We start from the raw sequence: 20,372 nt of genomic DNA on the forward strand, positions 1-20,372 counted from the left end.
CCAAGAATAACGACTCTGGTTTATATTAAGTAAGCACAGCGTCGAAGTGGCACAATTTTTTCAACCTCAAGAAACTTTTTCTCCCAGATTGCCTTCCTCAGGGTGATGCCTTAATCATGGAATTTTGTAAGCCAGCTACAGCTTGGACGGCTAAGGAAAAAACTCATTCCCTACTCCTGAGCCAAACTAGCTGGTCCGGGTCACGCCGCACCCTGAAACCTAGCCCGCCCTCCGCTCAGCTTGAGCTTTTGATTCAACTGGGTTGCCGGAAGTGGGAGGAGCTCCCGGCGCACCAGAGGGAGGCGGACCTTGGTCTCCAGGCAACGGCCCAGGCGATTGGCCAGCTCGTTTGCAACCGAGGCCAATGGCCAGGCGCCTTGAAAACGGTCGTTGCGGCGACTGAGGCTGCGCGGGAGATTCGACTTGGCGGCGGCTCCTACCCGACAGCGCAGTTGGGACTGCTGCTGGCCTGGATCCTCTCGCCATGGATAACCCGGAAAATGTTTTTCAGTAGGTGTGGGTCTGGTGGGAGGGAGACGGGTGGGCGGGGGCGTGATCTCCGGCTGCAGGCCTCCGGGGGCCGGGGTACCTGAGTTCGGGCCTAGTGGGCTGCAGGTCCCGGGCCCGCCCCAGACCTGCCTCCCTTGGCCTTCCCGCCCCTTTTCTTGGCCCTGGAGTTTGTCCCCTCCCAGCCTCACGACCCCCATCCCTCCCTGCTGCGCTGCGGGCCGCCGCTGAGACCCTGGGCCTATGACCGAGCTGCCGCTAGGGTGGCAGTTTGACGGGAGTGGGGAGGGGTTTGGATGAAATTGAGGCCCCCAGAGCTCCTTGATTGTAAGGAATTCTCCTCTGGGCAGATCGCCTCGATGGAATTAAAATGTCTAACCCGCAAAAAACTAACACTTGCCTGTAGGTTTCATGAGAAATTTTCGAAACCACTTATTTTAAAATTTTAGAAAGGGAAAGAACTTAAAATTGCACTATCCCATAATCCCACAATTATTAAAAATCGTTGAGTAATGTGCACTTTAAGGGAAAAAATGTTCCACTGTTTGTCATTTATGTCCACCTGCTAACACTTTTTAAAATTCCCATGTCTTTGCTTTTCATGACTTAGGTGATTTATCCAGACTGTTAAATGCATTTAAAACAGTTAAATCTTGTGCTACGGAAAGTAAAACTGGTTAGTTTTATTAGCACCAGTGTGATATTAACTGTCTGGGATCAAAAGACTCAGATCCTTAACTCTGCCTTCAGACTTTTTCTGTAGCCCAGACTGCAAAGGATTTCAATTTTACAGACTCCTCTTCCCCCATTTTAAAATAGAAACCAGATATTTCTGACCTTATTTTGACATTCCAAAGGCTAATTTGCACTGATGAGCTGAGTGTTTTAGTATTGCTGTACAGTGTATTTAGACCATATTACTAGGGAAGTGTGATTGGTATCAGACGGGCATCTTACTTTGGGCTGCCTATTACATATGTTTCGGGAGAAAGTTGTTTCATAACTTAAATTAGGAACTTTTAAACTGCTTATAAATTGTGGAAACTTATCTGCTATGAGGCACAAGAGGGAGTTTCAAGATGTAGGAATACTTTTTAACTTTTAAAAATAAGTACTATGTTTATGTGGTTAAAAAAGATTTAGTTAAATCTTGTTCACTGAGATCTTTATCTGACAGCTCTCCCAATGCCTTGTATGTAACCATTTTTCTAGTTTATTTTTCAAGAGTGTAAATATTTATAATAACACGAACATATGTATGTACATATGTACGTATGTGTACAATTCCTGCCTTTATTAAACATAAAAAGTAGCAGAGCAGATGCACTTTTTTTTTAATGCTATCCTTGGAGATTTCAGTCTGTCATTCTATAGATTCTTTTTTCTTTCTTTTTTACAACTGCATGGTATTTTATGTGCCATAATTGACCTAAAAAAAGTACCCCGTTGTTGGACGCTTGGAATGTGGACCTTCTTTGCCATAACAAATAGTGCCATGGCGAAAAATCTTGTACCCATGGTGCTTTTCATGTATCTGTCCTCTAGATTACTAGGAGTGGGTTTGCTAGATCAAAAGGAAATCCATCTGTCATTCTGGTGATATTATTACCAGTTTCCTTGGCAGGGATTGAGCACACTCCCACCTCCAAGCAAGTTGTAAGTGTGTCTTTTTCCATTACTTCCCCTCTACATTGTTGTCATATTTTTGGAGTCTGGTAGATGAGAAGTTATCTCAGTGAGGCAAATTTCTCTCCTGAGAGAGGTTGAGTATTTTTCTGTGAAATGCCTTTTGTTCATTTCTTAAATTGGATTGGGTTTGTTTTTTTCCCCCAATTTCTAGAAGCTCTTTTCGTCATCCTCATTTAGCATTTCTCTCTTAACTCTGCTTGGTGTTTTGTTTATTTGACATAGAGAAGCTTTTTATTTATAAGTAGTCCACTTAACTAGCTTTTTCTTTTGAGGCTTCTGGATTTTGAGTCATAAGAAACTTTGATTTTATTTGTATTGTGAGGTGACAGCTAGAAGAAAATATTACTTTCAAATTTTTTTTTCCCCTCGAAAAGATCATCGAACTTCCTTGATAGAAACCTGAAAGTCTTCCTTACTTTGGCTCTCTCTCTTACCCCGTGTTCAGTCCCATCCGCAAGTCTCATTGTTTCTTTCTCCAAAACACCCCAGTTCCACATTTGAACAGTTCCCATACTGGTTGGGGCTCTGCAATAGCTCTGTAACTGTTCTCATCCCCCACCTGCTTTGTCACTTAGAGACAGTTTTAAAATACACATTAGATCTTGTCACCCCCTCACGTTTCTCCTAACTTAGCTGCTTGGTTCTGGCCCTGTCAGACGTTACCCTCTCAGAGAGGCAGGCTTTCCCTGACCACCCTACCTGAAAATAGTAAGTCCTGTCGCACTCTTACCCCTTCTGTCCTTTGGGTTTGTTTGCTTGTTTTTCCCCTCTGTGGTCTTTCTTTTTGCTGGTTTCTTCATCCTGCTAGCACCTGGGGCCTCTTGGAGAACTTTCTTGGCTCGGCTGGTTTGTTTTTACGCTGTGGCTGAGTGTGCAGAAGTAGGGCAAGTTCTCAGGGAGCTGCAGCCACTGACTTCCGAGCACTGTCATCGGGTAGTCCCCCTCGGGATCCTGGTGTCCCACTGAGGCCCGGAAAGCAAACTATGTCCTGGAAGTCCCGATCTGCTGGACCCTGGGCTGTCATGCACTTCCCTGGTGACTCAGACGGTAAAAAATCTGCTTGCAATACAGGAGACCCAGGTTTGATCCGTAGGTTGGGATGATCCCCTGGAGAAGGGAATGGCAACCCACTCCAGTATTCTTGCCTGGAGAACCCCACGGACAGAGAAGGCCGGCAGGCTACAGTCTATGGGGTTGCAAAGAGTTGGACATAACTGGGTGAATAATCGTGGGCTGTCGTGCACCTTTCAAGAGCTCTCTTCAAATCTCCAGCCAAATTCCTAAGCAGCAAGGCGAGGGGTCCTGGTCAACGCCACACCTGGGTCCCAACACTAGAAGGAGGAGCAGCAAGGTTCTAGTGCCCCTCATGGTGGCAGTGACATTGGAGCTGGAGACCTTTTATTAATAGCTGCTTCCTGTAGACCTACCTCAGCGGCCTTGCATCTTGCTTTCTTCTGAAAAAAACACTGCTTTTGAGTTTCTGAGTGAATACTGTTTTCATTTTTATTATAGCATTTGAATTGATGTCTTAAGTTTTCTATTTTAAGGTATATTCATGATAAATATGAAATATAACTTTTGCTTTTAGGAAGTATTCCTAATAATCCCATGTACCTATGTTTCTGTGTTCTAGAATGTTTGAAGCCCATATGCAGAGCTACAAGGGCGATGACCCACTTGGTGAATGGGAAAGGTTAGCATTTCGTTTATTTATTTTTTCTATAAACAAACTATGCTGCCCTGAAAAATTAATACTATCCATATTTTTTCTAGTTATATGCGATGGGTAGAAGAGAATTTTCCTGAGAATAAAGAATACTTAACAACTTTATTAGAGCATCTAATGAAGGAATTTTTAGATAAGAAGAGATATCACAATGACCCAAGGTTCATCAATTATTGTCTACAATTTGTAAGTATACTTTCAGAGGTATAATCACACACTAGTGATGTTGTACTTTTGCTTTTTACCCCAGATTTTAGGATCATTTTTGGGGTGTTTTTTATTTGATTCCTTATGTTTCTAAGTTATAACTTTTTTTTTTTTAAGTTGTGTGGCCAGAGACTTGTATTTTACAATCTTCTGGCTTCTGTCTTGTGGAATCAGTGATTGAATTTTAAAACTCTTAGAAGCTAGAAACCAGGCTTCCCTGGCGGCGCAGGTGGTCTAGAATCCGCCTGCAATGCAGGAGACCTGCGTCGACCCCTGAGTCATGAAGATCCCCTGGAGAAGGAAATGGCAGCCCACTCCAGTGTTCTTGCCTGGAGAATCCCATGCACAGAGGAGCCTAACGGGCCACAGTCCATGGGGTCACAAAGACTCGGATCCAAGTGAGCGACTGACACTTTCACATTTCAAGGTAGAAACCTTGAAAAGAGGGTTTGTTGGCTGAGAAGTGTGTTCAGGGGAGAGTAGATAAACACCACTCCCTGGTGCTAAAGAGGGTTCCTTGAGTAAATTAAATTCATTGTGAATAATTAAGAAAATATTAACTCTCAGAAATGAAATTTAGCGCTAAAAGGAGAAAGCTGCCTCAGGTTAGTCTTTCAAAGGGTGGATCTGTTCAATCTTGAGCTAAAGGCTTGGGGTACAAGTTGTGGTCATAAAATCATGAATGGAATAGAGAAACAGGAATTTGTTATCTATCTTGACTAAGCTTCAAAATGTGAGGATTAGACACACCCTGTGGAATTTGAACGAGTACAACTTTATATATTAATATTACGGCACAGAACCTACTGTCTTGGGAAATACTGGGGGATGCTGAATGTCAAGGAAGGGGATGAGCTGACTTTGAGGCTTACCATCAGAGGACCACACAGGCCTTCCCCTGCCAAGTATGTCGTGCTGCCTCCTTGAGGACGAACACTGAGTGTTGTTTGGACTGGGAGCCACGCCGTGCCTGGCAAGCGCCCTTCTTTAATGTCTGTCTGCTTTGGATTTCTGCAGGCCAAGTGCAACAGTGACCTTCACCAATTTTTTGAGTTTCTGTACAACCACGGTATCGGAACCCAGGCAGCTCCTCTGTACGTAGCCTGGGCCGGGCACCTGGAAGGCCAGGGGGAGTGGCAACACGCCAGTGCCATTTTTCGGAGAGGAATTCAGAACCAGGCCGAACCTAGAGAGCTGCTGCAACAACAGTACAGGTAGTTTGCCAGGGAGACTCCACACAGTGATTCCTACCTTGAAAGGCAGTGGTTTGCTCTTTAAAGATTTTTATTGTTATATTTGTACAGGGAAATGCTTGTCATTGGGGAAAATGTGGAATTAGTATAAAGAAAAACTGTCCAGAAATAGTATCATTAATATTTTTGAGCACTTCCTTCCAGTGTCTTTTCTGATGCCTGCGTGTGTGCTTAGACCCTCTGTATTACAGTAGTAAATTGTACTGTATGTCTGACTGTATATGCTGAGCGTTATACTGCTCTTAAGAAATTATGGACTTTTATACCACTTAGAAAGTGGTTGTGAAGTCTGTCCCAGAGCAGTGTCATAATTTCATTGTTCTCGAATGGAACATTTGTTTCCAACATTTTGTTTCTCTTCACAAAGATCAGCACATGCTGTGTGCTAAGTCACTTGAGTCATGTCCAACTCTTTGTGACCCCATGGACTGTAGCCCACCGGGCTTCTCAGTCCAAGGGATTTTCCAGGCAAGAATACTGGAGTGGGTTGCCATTTCCTTCTTCAAGGGATCTTCTCGACCCGGGATCGAACCCGAGTCTGCTGCATTGCAGGTGGATTCTTTACTGCTGAGCCACCAGCGAAAGCCTACAGTATGCACATGTTGTAACATGTGCATATTGATACCCACAGAGGAGGGTACACTTGTTATGTGAATTTATAAAATACTGACATAAATGAGGCAAAAGGAGGAATTTTTCTAATTAAGTGCATTGGGTGTGAAAATAAGCCCAGGTTTTTTTTTTCTTAATTTTGAAGCAAATCTAAAATTCAACTTTGCAATCTGTCTTAACCTCAGTCTTTATTAGATCACAGTAAGCTGTCTATCCTGTTTAGTTTTCACTCTTAACATAAATGCATATTGAACTGTGAATTGTAATCTATATTGATGCCTTTACTGTTGTCTTTTAGGATGTTTCAGACACGCCTCACTGAAACCCATTTGTCTACTCAAGGTAAAATAACACTTTCTAAAATATCCAAAGTATCAGTAACTTAGTCTCTGATTTGCACTGCCTTTTTCCCCTTAAAAAACAAATCCGTCCAGTATTTATTGATTATATTATCTTAGTAATGGGGAAGACCCTCTGATAATAATAATGCCTGCTTCATAGCCCTGCATAGCAGGGACTCTGTCTTAGCACTTTAAAAGAAAAACTCTCCAAAAAAAACCAAAAAAGCTTGGTAATTTCATTGTAGTTTTAGGATTTTCAAAAAGTAAAAATTACCCCAAATTGAGTGACAATACTTATTCTGGAGTACATCTGTTCTGAATTAAATTAAAGGTACTTAATGCAACTCTTAAAGAAATGGATTTTTTCTTTTCTTTTTTTTTAAGAAATAAAGATTACATTTCAGCATTAAGCACCGACTACTTATCCTGTTGTTTAAAATAGCTAGAGTTTACGTTTCTTTCAGGGACTTCCTTGGGCATTTTGAATTGATTAGAGAATTGTTTCTACAACATTACTTTTATTTATAAGGTGTTTTAATTATGTTTTTGAGATAGTGTGAGTGAGTTCATTTTTCAGTGCTAGTTATTGAAAGCTTAGAGGAGTGTATTTGTATTATATTCACTTAATATGGTTTTAGCCTCATTTCTTTTCATTTCATGCATTTCGTGTCATAGTGAGAACCTCAGAACCTCTGCATGATGCTCAGATTTTAAATCAAATGGTAACATCAAACTCAAATCCAGGAAGTAACTCAGCCTGCATTTCTAAGAATCAGGTAATAATGACAGCTGTAGTCTCGTGGAAACTGGGAAGGGTGTTGAATGGTGTCACTCAGGCACCTCGTTTCTTTGACCTTGTCTCCCAGCACTGACCTCCACATCAGCCACCTGTGCTGTGGCACCTTTCTGGGCCTGCCCACTTCCAGTATTAAATGGAAAATCACTCCCTCTCTGACCGTAACTTCTGCACTCGTCTGACCTGGTGACACCGCTGCACGACCTCCTGTCTTCGCCTGCTCCCCCCCAGCAGCCTCTGTCCTTTGCTCTGTGGGGCTCCCCTCCCTGGCCCGGGATTCTCTAGCTTAGGTCACACCCATCTGCAGACACCTGAGCATACTTCAGATGCTCTGATCCTGGAACCGTCACCTCAGCCAGAGCTTTTCTGTTTTCTGGCAGTTACGCTTCCAGTTTCCCCGTTCACACTTTATGTTTTGCACATTGCCTGTGTTTCCTTTTCTACTCACTAATGCCAAATGATAATTTTTAACTTCTTTTTACTCTCCTCAAACTTGGGACCTGACTATGTCTAACCTCTCTATCAGGAACTGGCAAACTTACTGTATCAGTGAGGCAGCAGAAGCCCTAGATGACAGCTCCTGTCTGCCACCAACCAATAAATACTGGGCCCTTGCTGCCATGCCAGGGGCCGGGGTGACTCCTGCCCTAGCGACTCATCTGCATGTACACGTTCTCTGCTTTCTCCCAGCTTCTTTCCTCCTCAGGGTACCAGTGCTCTTTCAGAGTCTGCTATGGACCTGCTCTAAGCTAAATCCTGTGGAAACGCTCTGTTCCAGGGACACGTGTATTAAGTTTCATTAATGTAACACCTTCTTAGAAGGAGACTATGAATTCCAACTTTGACAGATACTCACACTATCCCAATTTACATCCAACTCATGCGTGCCAATGGCACCCCACTCCAGTACTCTTGCCTGGAAAATCCCACGGGCAGAGGAGCCTGCCAGGCTGCAGTCCATGGGGTCGCTAAGAGTCGGACACGACTGAGCGACTTCCCTTTCACTTTTCACTTTCCTGCATTGGAGAAGGAAATGGCGACCCACTCCAGTGTTCTTGCCTGGAGAGTCCCAGGGACGGGGGAGCCTGGTGGGCTGCCGTCTGTGGGGTCACACAGGGTCGGACACGGCTGACGCAACCCAGCAGCAGCAGCATGCATGCCACCTTGTCTTGTCTCCTGTTGCCCCAGCTCCAGGTGTCTGGGCAGCAGAGATGGATCTTTTCCACAGTCACTGCTCAGGACCTGACACAACACAGATGAGAGATCCAGTAAATACTTGTCTAGTGACTGAACGCTAGCATTGTGGACTCCTGAGCAGAGAACAGTACCAGAAGAAAAGGTTCAGAATTTTTTTTCTAATGTAGCCATTTGGAATATTAATCTCATTACACTTAGGCCCTGTGGCTCAGCCCCTAGACTGTGGGCCTTTCTTATTGGAAGAAGACCCACAGGTCCAAACACTTTCTTATTGGACTCTAGTTGTAAAACCTGTCATAAAAGTGATCATGCAAACCAAGGCTTCAGCTATTGATGGTGACTTGAAAGAGCACACATAAATCTACTTGATGATTCAGAGACCCTGCAAGTGTTTCCATGTTGTTTTCTGCAGTCGTCTGGATGACGGATTCTTCTCAGATCAGTGATTATTTGTGTTTCTTTTCTGTCTCCTTAGGGTCCACAACTTTCTGGAGCAACACCTGCAGCTGGTGATAAAGGGTCAGACATGCAAGTACAATCGGTGCCTTCATCTGTGACTGATTTTCCTTCCAGAGCCGTTGCAGTACACTGTCATAAATGATTATTTTTCCCCATTTTAGGGAACAAAGGGTGATTACGATTTCTAAATCAGAATATTCTTCACACCCATCTGTGGCAGACAAAGCTGATGTTCAGCAGGTTGTCATGTATTGCAAGGAGAAGCTTATTCGCGGAGAATCGGAGTTTTCCTTTGAAGAGCTGAGAGCCCAGAGATACAATCTACGGAGAAAGCATGAACAATGGGGTACTTGCAATCTTAAATTTGAGATCGCCTAGGTCACTTAACATGATTCTCATCTCTGGGTAATTACATTTGTAGTAGATAAGTGATTGTCCTGAAGGAATCTCAAAAAAAAATATCTCTAGCTCATTCCATCAGAAGCCTAAAACCTTTGTTAAATACTGGGGTAGCAGCCACGTTTGTCCAAAGCCTAAATTGATGTCTTGACAGCAAAGCCTAGAGCTGAGACAGCACTACAGGAGATGTCCGTGCCAATGCAGTGGATAGTTTCAAGCTTTCAGATAGCATGCGTATGGATGTGAGCTCCTGTATCTAGCAATTGTAAACCCCTGGGTCAGTTATTTATACTGTAAAGAATTAATTAAGAACTAGAGTTGAGAAGAGATTCTTCAAAGTCTGCAGCTGTTATAAATAAGACATTCAGGAGTCCTCTGATCAAAGTGCTGTGTTACTCATGGCTGTGCTGTACAGTGGGTCCTGATTCTGCAGCGAAGACTGAATGTTAACAACAACGTTGGCACTTCAGTTTTACAGCACATGTTTGCTGTAACAGCAGGGACCTCAGAGGAAAATGAACCTCTGTTCCTCTCAAGACTTCGACAGCATCTGACTATTTGTGCTGTGCACCCTACGTTGGCCAATCTTTGTTTATTCATTATTTCTCGTTTGGTTAACAACCGAGAGGACAGTCAGGTGACACTCGGGGAGGACCCTTTCGTGCCTTGCACAGATGCTATACCTGAGCTGGACAGTTTGATTGGTATGTGACGTGCTTATGTCAGCCAGTTGCTGGAAATGGGACCGACAGCAGTGTCCTTGACATGCTGGCCTTTCAGTGCACTTTACTCTTACTCCTTAGCAAGCAGCGAGAAACTTCTGTCTTTTGAAAACACTTCCATTTTCAAATGATTTGCACAGTTGTGATTGTTAAAAGTGCTTAGTATCATACCATGGTATTACCAAGTATTTGTGTTGCTCATCATGTACATTTTTATAACGTACGCACCCTGAACTTAAAAGTAACTGTACTGAGGATAGGTAAAAATTATAATTGAAAAGTAGATAGTATTTCAGTTCTAAAAACCTAATACTCTTGGAAAAAGACTAGTAAAAAATAGTTGCCATCTTAAAAATAAACTTTTGCTGATTTTGCACAGATTCCTCTGTTGACCTGAGTTTAAATCTCACCTGCAAACTATACTTTGTCTTTCCTAAAGTAAATGAAGAGAGGCATTATATGAAAAGGAAAGAAGCAAATGCTTTGGAAGAACAACTATTAAAACAGAAAATGGATGAGCTTCATAAGAAGTTGCACCAGGTGGTGGAGGTGTCGCAGGAGGACCTGCCCTCTTCCCGGGGGACGTCTGAGGTGCGTGGGCTCCTCCCCGTCGCCTCCCACGCCCGCTGCAGTGCTTTCTGTTTCTGTTCGTCCCTTCCATGCTTTATTTGTAGAGTGACTTCTGATGTCAGTTTAGTTACTAGCTTTCCGAATTATTTTCCCCCCTCCCCCCACCAAGAACTGGGGGGAAAGACAATGACACACTTCCAGCAAGGATGGAAGTCACATTTAAAGAGCCAGGAGCCAGAGTGACACTGGGCTTCTCGGTACCAGCCCAGAAGGACACTCACAGTGCAGGATGAGCGAGGGAGTTAGAGAACAGGGTGTGTAGTGTGTGTGTGTCTGTGCATTAGTGCATATAGTCCTTTATCTGATTTTCCTTTTGTAGGGGAGGTGCAATGACTGTTACAGAATGAAAATTCAAATATAATGAGTAATTTGTATTGAGAAGCCGGCAGCACCTGCAGGAACGGGTCTCAGAGCTTGCTTTTCCTATAGACCTACTGTGGCCGTATTCCTGTTTTCAGCTCCACCTTCACTTGCGACACGTTCAAGTTTCTGCGCTTCTGTGGAGATCACCTCCTCTGACTGCTGTTTGATGTGTTAGGATTCCTCTACTGTCATTTTAGTGAGGTTTTGGGAGGATGTGGATGATAAAATGTATGTTTAAGCCACTGTCTTTAACCAGAAGCCTCTCTTAATGAACTTATTTCTGTGTATGAGTGGTCTGAGGATGTATTTTCCAAACGGATCTCCAGTTGTTCCTAAGTCATTTATTTACCAGCTCAGCTTTTCCCTATTGGTTTAAAATATCTTTGTGCATGCTCAGTCACTTCCGTTGTGTCCAACTCTTTGCAACCCTATGGACTGTAGCCCGCCAGACTCCTCTATCCATGGGTTTTCCCAGGCAAGAGTACTGGAATGGGTAGCCTTTCCCTTCTCTAAATGGAGATCTTCCCCACCTAGGAATCAACCTGCATCTCCTGAACTGCAGGCAGATTGTTTGCCACTGAGCCCCCGGGGAATCACTTAAGATATCTTCATCATAGACTGAATTTTTAATATATGAAAGACCCATTTCTGAAATAACCGTCTCTGCTTTGGTCAGTAGGCTTTTTAAACCTCTCTTCTTGAGCCTCCCATAAGGCCATGGTGTTTCTTACAGTAAACACCATGTTGTGTGTTTGCTATAACTTTGTCGTGTGTTTTGATATTTGTGGAGAAAGTCTGATTATTGTTTTTTAACATGTTTCTTCAGAAATGAATATTATGATTATTTTTGATCTTTACTAATTCAGTAGATAAGAAAATTTAAATTATCTCTTTTTTGATGACTATTGAGAATAAACTTTACATTTTGTCCATTTGTTTGTGAAATAACTATTCTTGCCCTAGCTATTCAGTGTTTCCTTAACAATTTGTGAGAATACTTTTACATGCTGAGGAATTAATTCTGTGTCTTTTAACTTGGTAACGTAAGAGTGTACATGTGCAGTCTAAGTGCATATGAGTAGAAAAGCAGAGATTTTAATTAAGTTAAAGGCCTGTGTCCATATCCTTCCCATGATGAGCCATGCTTTTGTGGCAATTAGTACAGTTAATATTCATGTTTCCTATTTATTGACGAGGAAATGGTCACCAAGCGTATTTTAATGGGAAGAACACCATTATGAGCATTTGGTGGCACTGATTTGTTAGTATTTTTCTCATGCACGGTCGTGGCTGGTATTTAGTGGTTAGAAATATGAAGCACCAGTTGAATCTGTGGTTAAGCTACAGAAGCATCCAGCATGTGGTGTGGCCTTGTTGTTGCTGACTGTTCATTTCAGAATACCTAGGGAGGTAAGAGGCTGCCTCGAGAGGCAAGGCATCTTCTGAAGACAAAGCTGTAAGACCTAACTGGCAGCCTCATGGCTTTGTGTCTGTTTGCTTACTGTGAAAGGTCAGTCCAGCGTGTTTGGAGGCACACACAGACTCCCAGCAGGAACTAAGAGCTCCGGGTCTTCCAGCCGTCCCTCAGCAGACCTCGAAGAACGTGGACGAGAAGCCCAGGGAGGCACCTTCTGTCCCTCTTACGGCAAGTGCTGTCGCCACTGCTTTGGTGTCCCCGGCCGCCAGCCAGGGTGTGGCTTGCCCGGCTCCTTTGGCAGGCCCGCCCGTGATGGACGCCATGTTTTCAGGGGGCAGCAGAGATGCCAGGTGAGCCAGAGGTGGCCCTAGAGACAGTGGCAGTGGCAGTGGTGTCTGGTGAATTCTTTGTGTGACCTGCAGTAGTAAGGGCAGCGTGTAATTGATGGGCGAGGCTTGTTTTTCAAAATGATGTTTAGGTGGGCATGTAGTGGAGAAACCACATTGCCAACACATTAGCCCCAGATCGTTCAGCCGCACTCTGTTTCTTTTAAGAATATTTGTTCTACTTCATACTTCTCTCTTAAATTAAAAATCCTGATACCCTGAAACTTACCAATCCTTCTGTAGCTGAAGAATATACAGCTGCTAAACTGAAATTGCCTCTGCTCACCAACTCTGACGGAACACAACGTAGGGGTATTACAGCCCAGATAGTTACTTGCCTATGGGATTGGTACCTGAATACTTGACAGTGTGTGCTCACGGTCCTTCTGTCTTCCCCTGGGACACTTTGGGGTTAATATCCATAATGCAGTTTACCAAAATCTGCCATACACTGCTGTGGAGGTTTCTCCCCCCAGGTCTGAGCAGTTTTCCTAGATGGCAGAGATTACAATTATTGTCGTATCACTTGTTCTGTTTATATTTTTATCTTCAGTCACTTTGGTGCTCTCTTTTTTTAAACATAAAAAAATTTTCTTGCTCTTTTAGGAAAAATGAAAGTGAGCCTCCCATCTTTCCCTTGGGCTAAAACCCTTAGCACAGATTATGGTTCTTAAGGACTGCTTCTCCTCGGTGTCTGAGGTTAACTTCACCAATGATTTCCCTTGGAAATAAGACTTTAAAATGATCCTGCTATTGTAGTCACCTTAGGATACTAATTCAGACCTGTGTCCTGTATTGAACCGTGTATGTAAAAAGTAAACTGCTGGGACCTCCCTGGCAGTCCAGTGGTTAGGACCCCCCTACCAGTGTGGGGGTGTGGGTTCTATCCCTGGTCTGGGAACTAAGATCCCGCAAGCCATGTGGTGTGGCCAAAAAAAATTTTTTTAAGAAGAGAACTGCTGTGTGTGGGCTGTGACTTCATTAGCTCTTCATAGTTAACTCTCGTGATCGTAAGATGGTCACAACGGCAGTGACAGACCCTGTAGGCATGCTGCGTGTCCAGCCACCCCTTACAGAAGGGTGAAGCTCTTTAACCCAATGAGCATGCGGATCCCAGAAGCACTGCGGTCTGCCCGTGACCCTGGCCCAGGCAGGGACCGAGGGGACCCCTCACTCTCAGTGGCCTGGACAGCTGGCAGAGAAGAGGCACCTTCCCTGGCACTGCATATGCAACTCCGGTTTTTATGGCAGTTTAATGGGGATTTGTGGAATTGAGGGTGCCTTGCACCTTTTACTTTGCCTCTTCACAGGGTTCATTAAGGGAAGCGGTGTTAAACAGACAGATGAAGTCCACTGTCCCCACTGGACTTAAACCAGACTGTGATGTAAGTGCCTCTAGCATTTTTTCCACTCTTGATAACTGAAGTCTAGAGGACAAGGCACTACGGCTCCACAGCAAAGGCACCAGCGCTTTCCCACATCGTAACTCAGAAGAGCCACGCTGGGCACCCAGACCCAGAGCTGCCGGTCAGCCCCTTGGCCTGTGTAACAAATGGGATCATTCGAATCAGGGAGACCCTTAACCTCCCTTCCACGTGTGCAAATGATTATCAGGTGTTCACGTCTATAATCACTATGTCAGGCAAACATGAATACCTGGCCTTTATCTGTAAGAGTTATTGTCCTCAAAAGGACGTGAAAGGAAACATAGTCACTTACACTGTAGGCAGTCCCGCCTGTTTCTCTCTCTTGGCCATGCCACGCGCCATGCAGGATGTTCTCCAACCAGGGATCAGACCTGTGCCCCTGCACTGGGGGTGCGGATTCTTAACCTCTGGGCTACCAGAGACGCCCCCACCTTTATTTCAAAAACAGGCTGGCAATCGCCAACATTTCTTTTGCTGTTCTTGAGAGTTAGTGTGTCTCAAGAGTTTTCTCTTCCAGGTGTGTGAACAAAAGTACTCATGAATTCAGGCCACAGAGCGGAGCAGAGACAAAAGAAGGTAATGTTTAATTGTAATACACTTGTGTCTGACCTCTGCCCAGACTCGTTCAAGTTACTCAGGGGTCTGTTAGCTGGCCACAATTTACGGGGACTCTAGGCCTTAACGAACCTGGTTGTCAGCTCTCCTGTTCTCAGAACGCAGGGGTTAGATAAGCCCTGGGCCATTTCCAATAAAGGGGGAAATCTACTTGATAGTCACAGATTATTAGTTAGAATCCTTTGGAAACTTGATTTGTGAAAACTTTCCTCTTAAATTTCCCAGTAGATTACTCTAAAATAAGAGTCGTCTGTAATATGTTGTGAGGAAGCCACGGTGGTTATTTCGGAGTGATGTGTGATATTTCTGTTTTATACTACTTCGTTAGAGGTACTTACATAAAAGTAAGTTTTATAAATAAACTAGGACGTGGATGGGGCATTCACTTCCCACCCCCATGTACCGTGACATTCTTTCCAGTGACAGTTTAGTGGAAGCAGAGCTACTCCAAACAGCAGGCGACACCTGCATTTAACCAGGACCAGACCGAGCACACGTGGACACCGAGCGCTGTCCTGAGTGACTGCAGGTGCAGCCACAGACAGAAAGGACAGAGAGCCCCCCACCCCGCTCGGGGGGGCAAGGAAGCGTGGCTGTTAGGGGCCCAGGAAAGATGCTCACGATGACAGTGCTATTTGGGTAAAGACAGAGCCAGCCTGCAAAGCCCGTTTCAGGCGGAGCTACTAGCAGGGCAGAGTCCTTGGTGTCCCTGATGTGTTCTGAGCACAGCAGAGCAGCCAGTGGCCTCCGGGGGTGGGCGTGGTGAGGAAGATGAGGTCGGAGCTAGGAGAGCTTGGGCTGTGCAGGGCCGTACCTGGACTCCAGCTGAGTGAGATGGAAAACAGGTCCTAAGATGTACAGCGTAGCTGCTATTTCTTGGGATACAGTGGAGCAAAGGGTGCTATTGATGACTAGGCTGCTCATTTGATATGGTTTTAGACCAAGCTGCTTAATTAACTCTTTTGAGCTTTTATTTCCTTTTCTGTTAACAGATAATTCTTTCTTTACCCACCTTGTGGGACTTTTATAAAGATCAAAATAAAAGACGTGATAGTACTAGAATGATGGAAATTCCTAGTGAGAAATTGGCTTCCCAGGTGGCTCAGTGGTAAAGAATCCACCTGCCAATGCAGGAGACTCGGGTTCAAGCCCTGGGTCGGAAAGATCCCCTGGAGAGAGAAATGGCAACCCACTCCAGTATTCTTGCCTGGGAAATCCCATGGACAGAGGAGCCTGGCCGGCTGTAGTCCATGGGGTCAGTGGACACGATCTAGTGACTAGACAACAGCAAGTGAGAATTATCAACAATAATAAAATGTATACTGAGTTTCTTAAATTGTGTGTCTTCTGAATTATTCTGATTACTGACATGGCAGTTTGTCCCCATTTCTTTAAAAGGGTGTGAAACACAGAAGGTTGTTAACACAAGTTCCTTTCACACAACTCCAAACACATCTCTGGGACTGGTTCAGGCAACACCATCCAAAGTGCAGCCCTCACCCACGGTGCACACCAAGGAAGCTCTCGGTACGTAAAGCCTGCTGTGTGAATATGTAACATCTGACTGTGACTTAGTGAGAGCTCTTTTGCAATCATGTTTACGGTTATTCTTCTGTTCTTTTAAGGCTTCATCATGAATGTGTTTCAGGCTCCTACACTTCCTGATATTTCTGATGACAAAGAGGAATGGCCATCTCTAGGTCAAAACGAGTTTGAAGCCCAATTTCAAAGTAATAACAAATTATTTAATAGCTACTAAATGGATAACATAGCAGGTGGTTGCCTGTGGAAAAAGCAAGGATTATGCAGAAGTAGGCCTGCCCTTGGTTAGCTTGTCAGATGAGTGCATGTTGTGAAGTAAAACGTAGAAGCGTTTTGCCAGGTGCTCAGTGTGTGTCATGGACTTGATTTATTTCTTAAAAAATAGTAAGTGCTAAACGAGGGCAAAATAGGCCTCGGTAGGAGTGGCCAGGAAGGACAGTGGGTTGAGGGGAACTTGAGCCTTGCCGGGCAGAGGGGTGTTCAGGGCGAGTGTTGGGCACCAGGACTTGTTCCACCCCCCACCTCCTATTTGTCTCGAGTCAGAGGATTTTTGCTGGAAGCCAGAGAGAGATCACAATGAAGACAAAGAGTTAATTGTAGAAAAGACATAGCATGTAAGACATAGCTTAACTGTAGAAAAGTCGTGGAGAGCTGTGTTCCGTGTCAGTGCCCGTAGCTGTGTGCTAGGAGCATCGTGATTGCTGCATTAGGTGTGGCAGGGGCTCGAGGCCTGGCGGCTTGGGTGCCAGTGCCTGTGACAGTCCCTTCCTATTGGCGCAGAGGGACTACCGCATGGCCTAGAGTTCCAAAGCTGACGTCAGTTAGTTATTCCATTTTCTTATTTGTAGTTAAAGTTTCAACTAAAGGGTAGTGTTTTTGTCCTGTTACACTAATTAACTACAGTTTTTGTACTCCTGCAGAAAATGCACCATCTTCTGGGGCTTGGGGAGTCAATAAGATCATCTCTTCTTTGTCATCTGCTTTTCCTGTATTTGAAGATGGAAACAAAGAAAATTATGGGTAAAGACATATGTGGTTAAGATAACTCTGAGTGAAAAGCATGTTGCCATAGTGACGGGTGGTGTCGGGTCCAGGTGGGGCTGTGGAGAGAAGACCACCTGCCAGTCAGACGGGCTGGGTTCAGCCCCAGCTGCCAGGGATGAGCCTTGTGACCACAGGACCAGGAGACTGTGGCTGAAGTTCTTTTCCACATTTTCAGCGTTAGAAGAAAGCAGTCCTCCCATGACAAAAGCATGTATTACGAAAGGAGACAGTGTGGTTGCAAAGCATCAGAGAGCCGAGGTACCCTGTAGATTTGAAATTGTGTTAGCTGTAAATGAATTCATCAATACAGGCATCCATACATGCTCTGTATGTATTTGCAGGATTGATGACATAGAAAGGGACGTGGCTTACATTGGCAGAGAACGTTTGTTTTAAGGCTGAGCTGCATTACGATAGCGTAGGGTAGCACCAGGAAGTTTCACTGTTAGTAATTTAAATCATGAAAGAGAGGTGTGAACTCAAGTGTGATGGTGTGGAAGAGATCTGTATTCCGTGGCTAGACCACGCACTGGGGAAAGGAAACACGTGGCATCCACGCCGTCCTGTTGGTCACAGCCCTCACTCTTGTCCTTAAAACTCAGTGCAACAGAAAATTCCGTATTTTCCACCCCTCATAAAGTACCTATAGATCTTCTTGTATATGCCTACTCAAGTTAATTCAGCTTGCACTCAGATTTGCTGTAAGGGTAGGAAATATGTATGTAAATATTAACTAATTAAGTGGAGAATGTTTTTAACACTGTGACTTAAGTGGTAGAATTTATTTCCTTAGGGTATTTTACTGTTTATAATTCTGTCAATTTTTCCTTAGATTACCACAGCTGAAAAATAAACCTGCAGGAGCCAGGACCTTTGGAGAACGTTCCGTGAGCAGGTTTCCTGCAAAACCAAATGTGAGTCTCTGCTTCAGCCATGAAATGGTTGTGCAACCCTTTTCGGTTTCTTTTACCAAACAACTGTGCCAGTCAGATGAGATGGTGTGTTTAAAAAGCAGTTCTGGAAAAACAGAATATTATGTGAAGATCATGTTTTTAAAACATTATCCTATAATTATTTGCAGTATGCACAACACATACTGAGAGATGTGGAAATTGAAAAATGAGGTTGATGTGATCCTTGCCCTCTGAGAGTCTTCCCTGTAGACAAGAGGAACCACTGGGGGAATATATATCTTTCCCGGACCTAAGAACCTTGATAAAGGCTAAATGGGAACTCCATAATATCTTTGTTATTCCTCTGTAAATCCAGACTTTTCTTTTTTTAAAAAAAAAATTGCTAAATAAACTGTGACTCTTGCACGTGATCCAGTTCCATTGGCGTGTGTTAAAGATGAAGTGTACCAGTTCTGGGGAGAAGAACCAGACCCTTGATGTCCTTGGCTGCGTGTAAGCCAGGGGTTACATCCATTCCTTTGAAAAAATCAAAATTCGTTTTTTTTTAATCTAAAAAAAGTATCGACGTGTTAAATTTCATCTGCAAAACAGGGAACCTACTGCCTTGTTTCCAGTTCATCTTTCGTTGTAGGAAGTGCCTCACGCTGACGAGTTTCTGGATGATTCAACCGTGTGGGGTGTCCGCTGCAACAAAAGCCTGGCACCCAGCCCCAAGAGCCCAGGAGACTTCAGGTCCGCCGCGCAGCTGGCGTCTACGCCCTTCCACAGGCTTCCTGCGGACCCCGTGCACCCGCTGGAAGATAAAGGTGCGCATTGCACTCTCTGTCCCACCTTCTGCCAACTTCACTTCTACTACTATCATAGTCGTCTTCTTGAAAATTCTAATTGGGACATTGGAAAGTCATAAAGAGGAAACTTAAAATCCATTCATGGTAGTATTACATAAGTATAATGTCCTCGTAAAGTCTCTGTGCCTTTTCAAAGTCAATAGTGTTAGGTTATAAGTAGAACGGAAGAAAAGACTGCAGAAGTATTTAAGGGCAAATGTCCCACCCATTTGCACAGGACAGAGGTTTATTTCATGATTTACAGTAAATAAAATAGCCAGGACAGACAGATTAAATTACTTGAATGCTAAAATAGTAAACATTTTCTAATTTGATAAGAATAACTAATAGCAAGTTTTAATCCTTGATATGTATCTACAAATTTTATTACTTTAGAGATGTAGCAAATACTATACTCAGAAAATCATATTTGAAACTTTTTTTAGTGGTGTGATAAAACTCACAGATAGTCCTATTTTCCCCAGACATAACACTCTCATATCAAAGATCTTTATACACCTGAAATGAAGCTTAATAAATGACATAGTTATTGAATACAGATAATTATTACCTATTAAATACCAGACCTGCAAAATAATACAGGCATACCTCATTTTTGGCACAGTGGTAAAGAATCCACCTGCCAATGCAGGAGACTCAGGAAGATGCAGGTTCAGTCTCTTGGTGGGAAAGACCCCCTGGAGAAGGACATGGTAACTCACTCCAGTGTTCTTGCCTGGAGAATCCCATGGACAGAGGAGCCTGGCGGGCTACACTCCACGGGGTCACAAAGAGTCGGAGACGACTGAGCGACTAAGCCTTGTACCTCACTGTATCGCACTTCACTTCGTTGCATTGTGCAGATACTGGGTTTTTTACAAATTGAAGATTTTTGGCAACCCCATGTCAAGCAAGCTTACTGGCATGATTTTTCCAGCAGCGTTTACTCACTTGATGTCTGACATTTGGTCATTCTTGCAGTATTTCCACCTTTTCCATTATAGTTACATTTGTTATGGTGACCTGTTATGGGTAATCTTTGGTGTTACTATTGTAACTGTCTTTGGGTGCCACAGACCTCGCCCATTGGAGATAGTAAACTTAATGGATATTGTGTGTATTCTCACTGCTCCAACTGGTAGTTCCCTGTCTTTCTCACTTTCCTCGGGCCTCTCTCTTCCTGAAAAAGGAAAATATTGAAATTGGGCCAATTACTAACCTACAGTGGCTTCTAAGTGTTAAAGCAAAGAGAAGAATGTCATGTCTCTCACTTCAAATCAAAAGCTAGAAATGATTAAG

The 20,372-nt window shown here is 43.9% G+C and overlaps 1 protein-coding gene across 1 annotated transcript in view; it reads left to right on the plus strand.

Moving 5' to 3' along the window:
• The first annotated feature begins 484 nt into the window (after positions 1-484).
• Positions 485-20,372, plus strand: part of BUB1 (BUB1 mitotic checkpoint serine/threonine kinase) — a 35,647-nt gene continuing 15,759 nt past the window's right edge. The window contains exons 1-16 of the mRNA XM_052649106.1: positions 485-510; positions 3,830-3,889; positions 3,970-4,108; positions 5,147-5,343; positions 6,293-6,336; positions 7,011-7,111; positions 8,804-8,847; positions 8,949-9,133; positions 10,348-10,499; positions 12,412-12,668; positions 14,649-14,707; positions 16,145-16,273; positions 16,372-16,476; positions 17,209-17,308; positions 18,165-18,246; positions 18,878-19,052. Of these exons, the coding sequence (XP_052505066.1) occupies positions 485-510; positions 3,830-3,889; positions 3,970-4,108; positions 5,147-5,343; positions 6,293-6,336; positions 7,011-7,111; positions 8,804-8,847; positions 8,949-9,133; positions 10,348-10,499; positions 12,412-12,668; positions 14,649-14,707; positions 16,145-16,273; positions 16,372-16,476; positions 17,209-17,308; positions 18,165-18,246; positions 18,878-19,052 (1,855 nt within the window). The remainder of the gene's footprint in view (positions 511-3,829; positions 3,890-3,969; positions 4,109-5,146; positions 5,344-6,292; positions 6,337-7,010; positions 7,112-8,803; positions 8,848-8,948; positions 9,134-10,347; positions 10,500-12,411; positions 12,669-14,648; positions 14,708-16,144; positions 16,274-16,371; positions 16,477-17,208; positions 17,309-18,164; positions 18,247-18,877; positions 19,053-20,372) is intronic.

Source organism: Budorcas taxicolor, chromosome 11 (genome assembly GCF_023091745.1).
Source record: "Budorcas taxicolor isolate Tak-1 chromosome 11, Takin1.1, whole genome shotgun sequence".
Lineage (NCBI taxonomy): Eukaryota > Metazoa > Chordata > Mammalia > Artiodactyla > Bovidae > Budorcas > Budorcas taxicolor.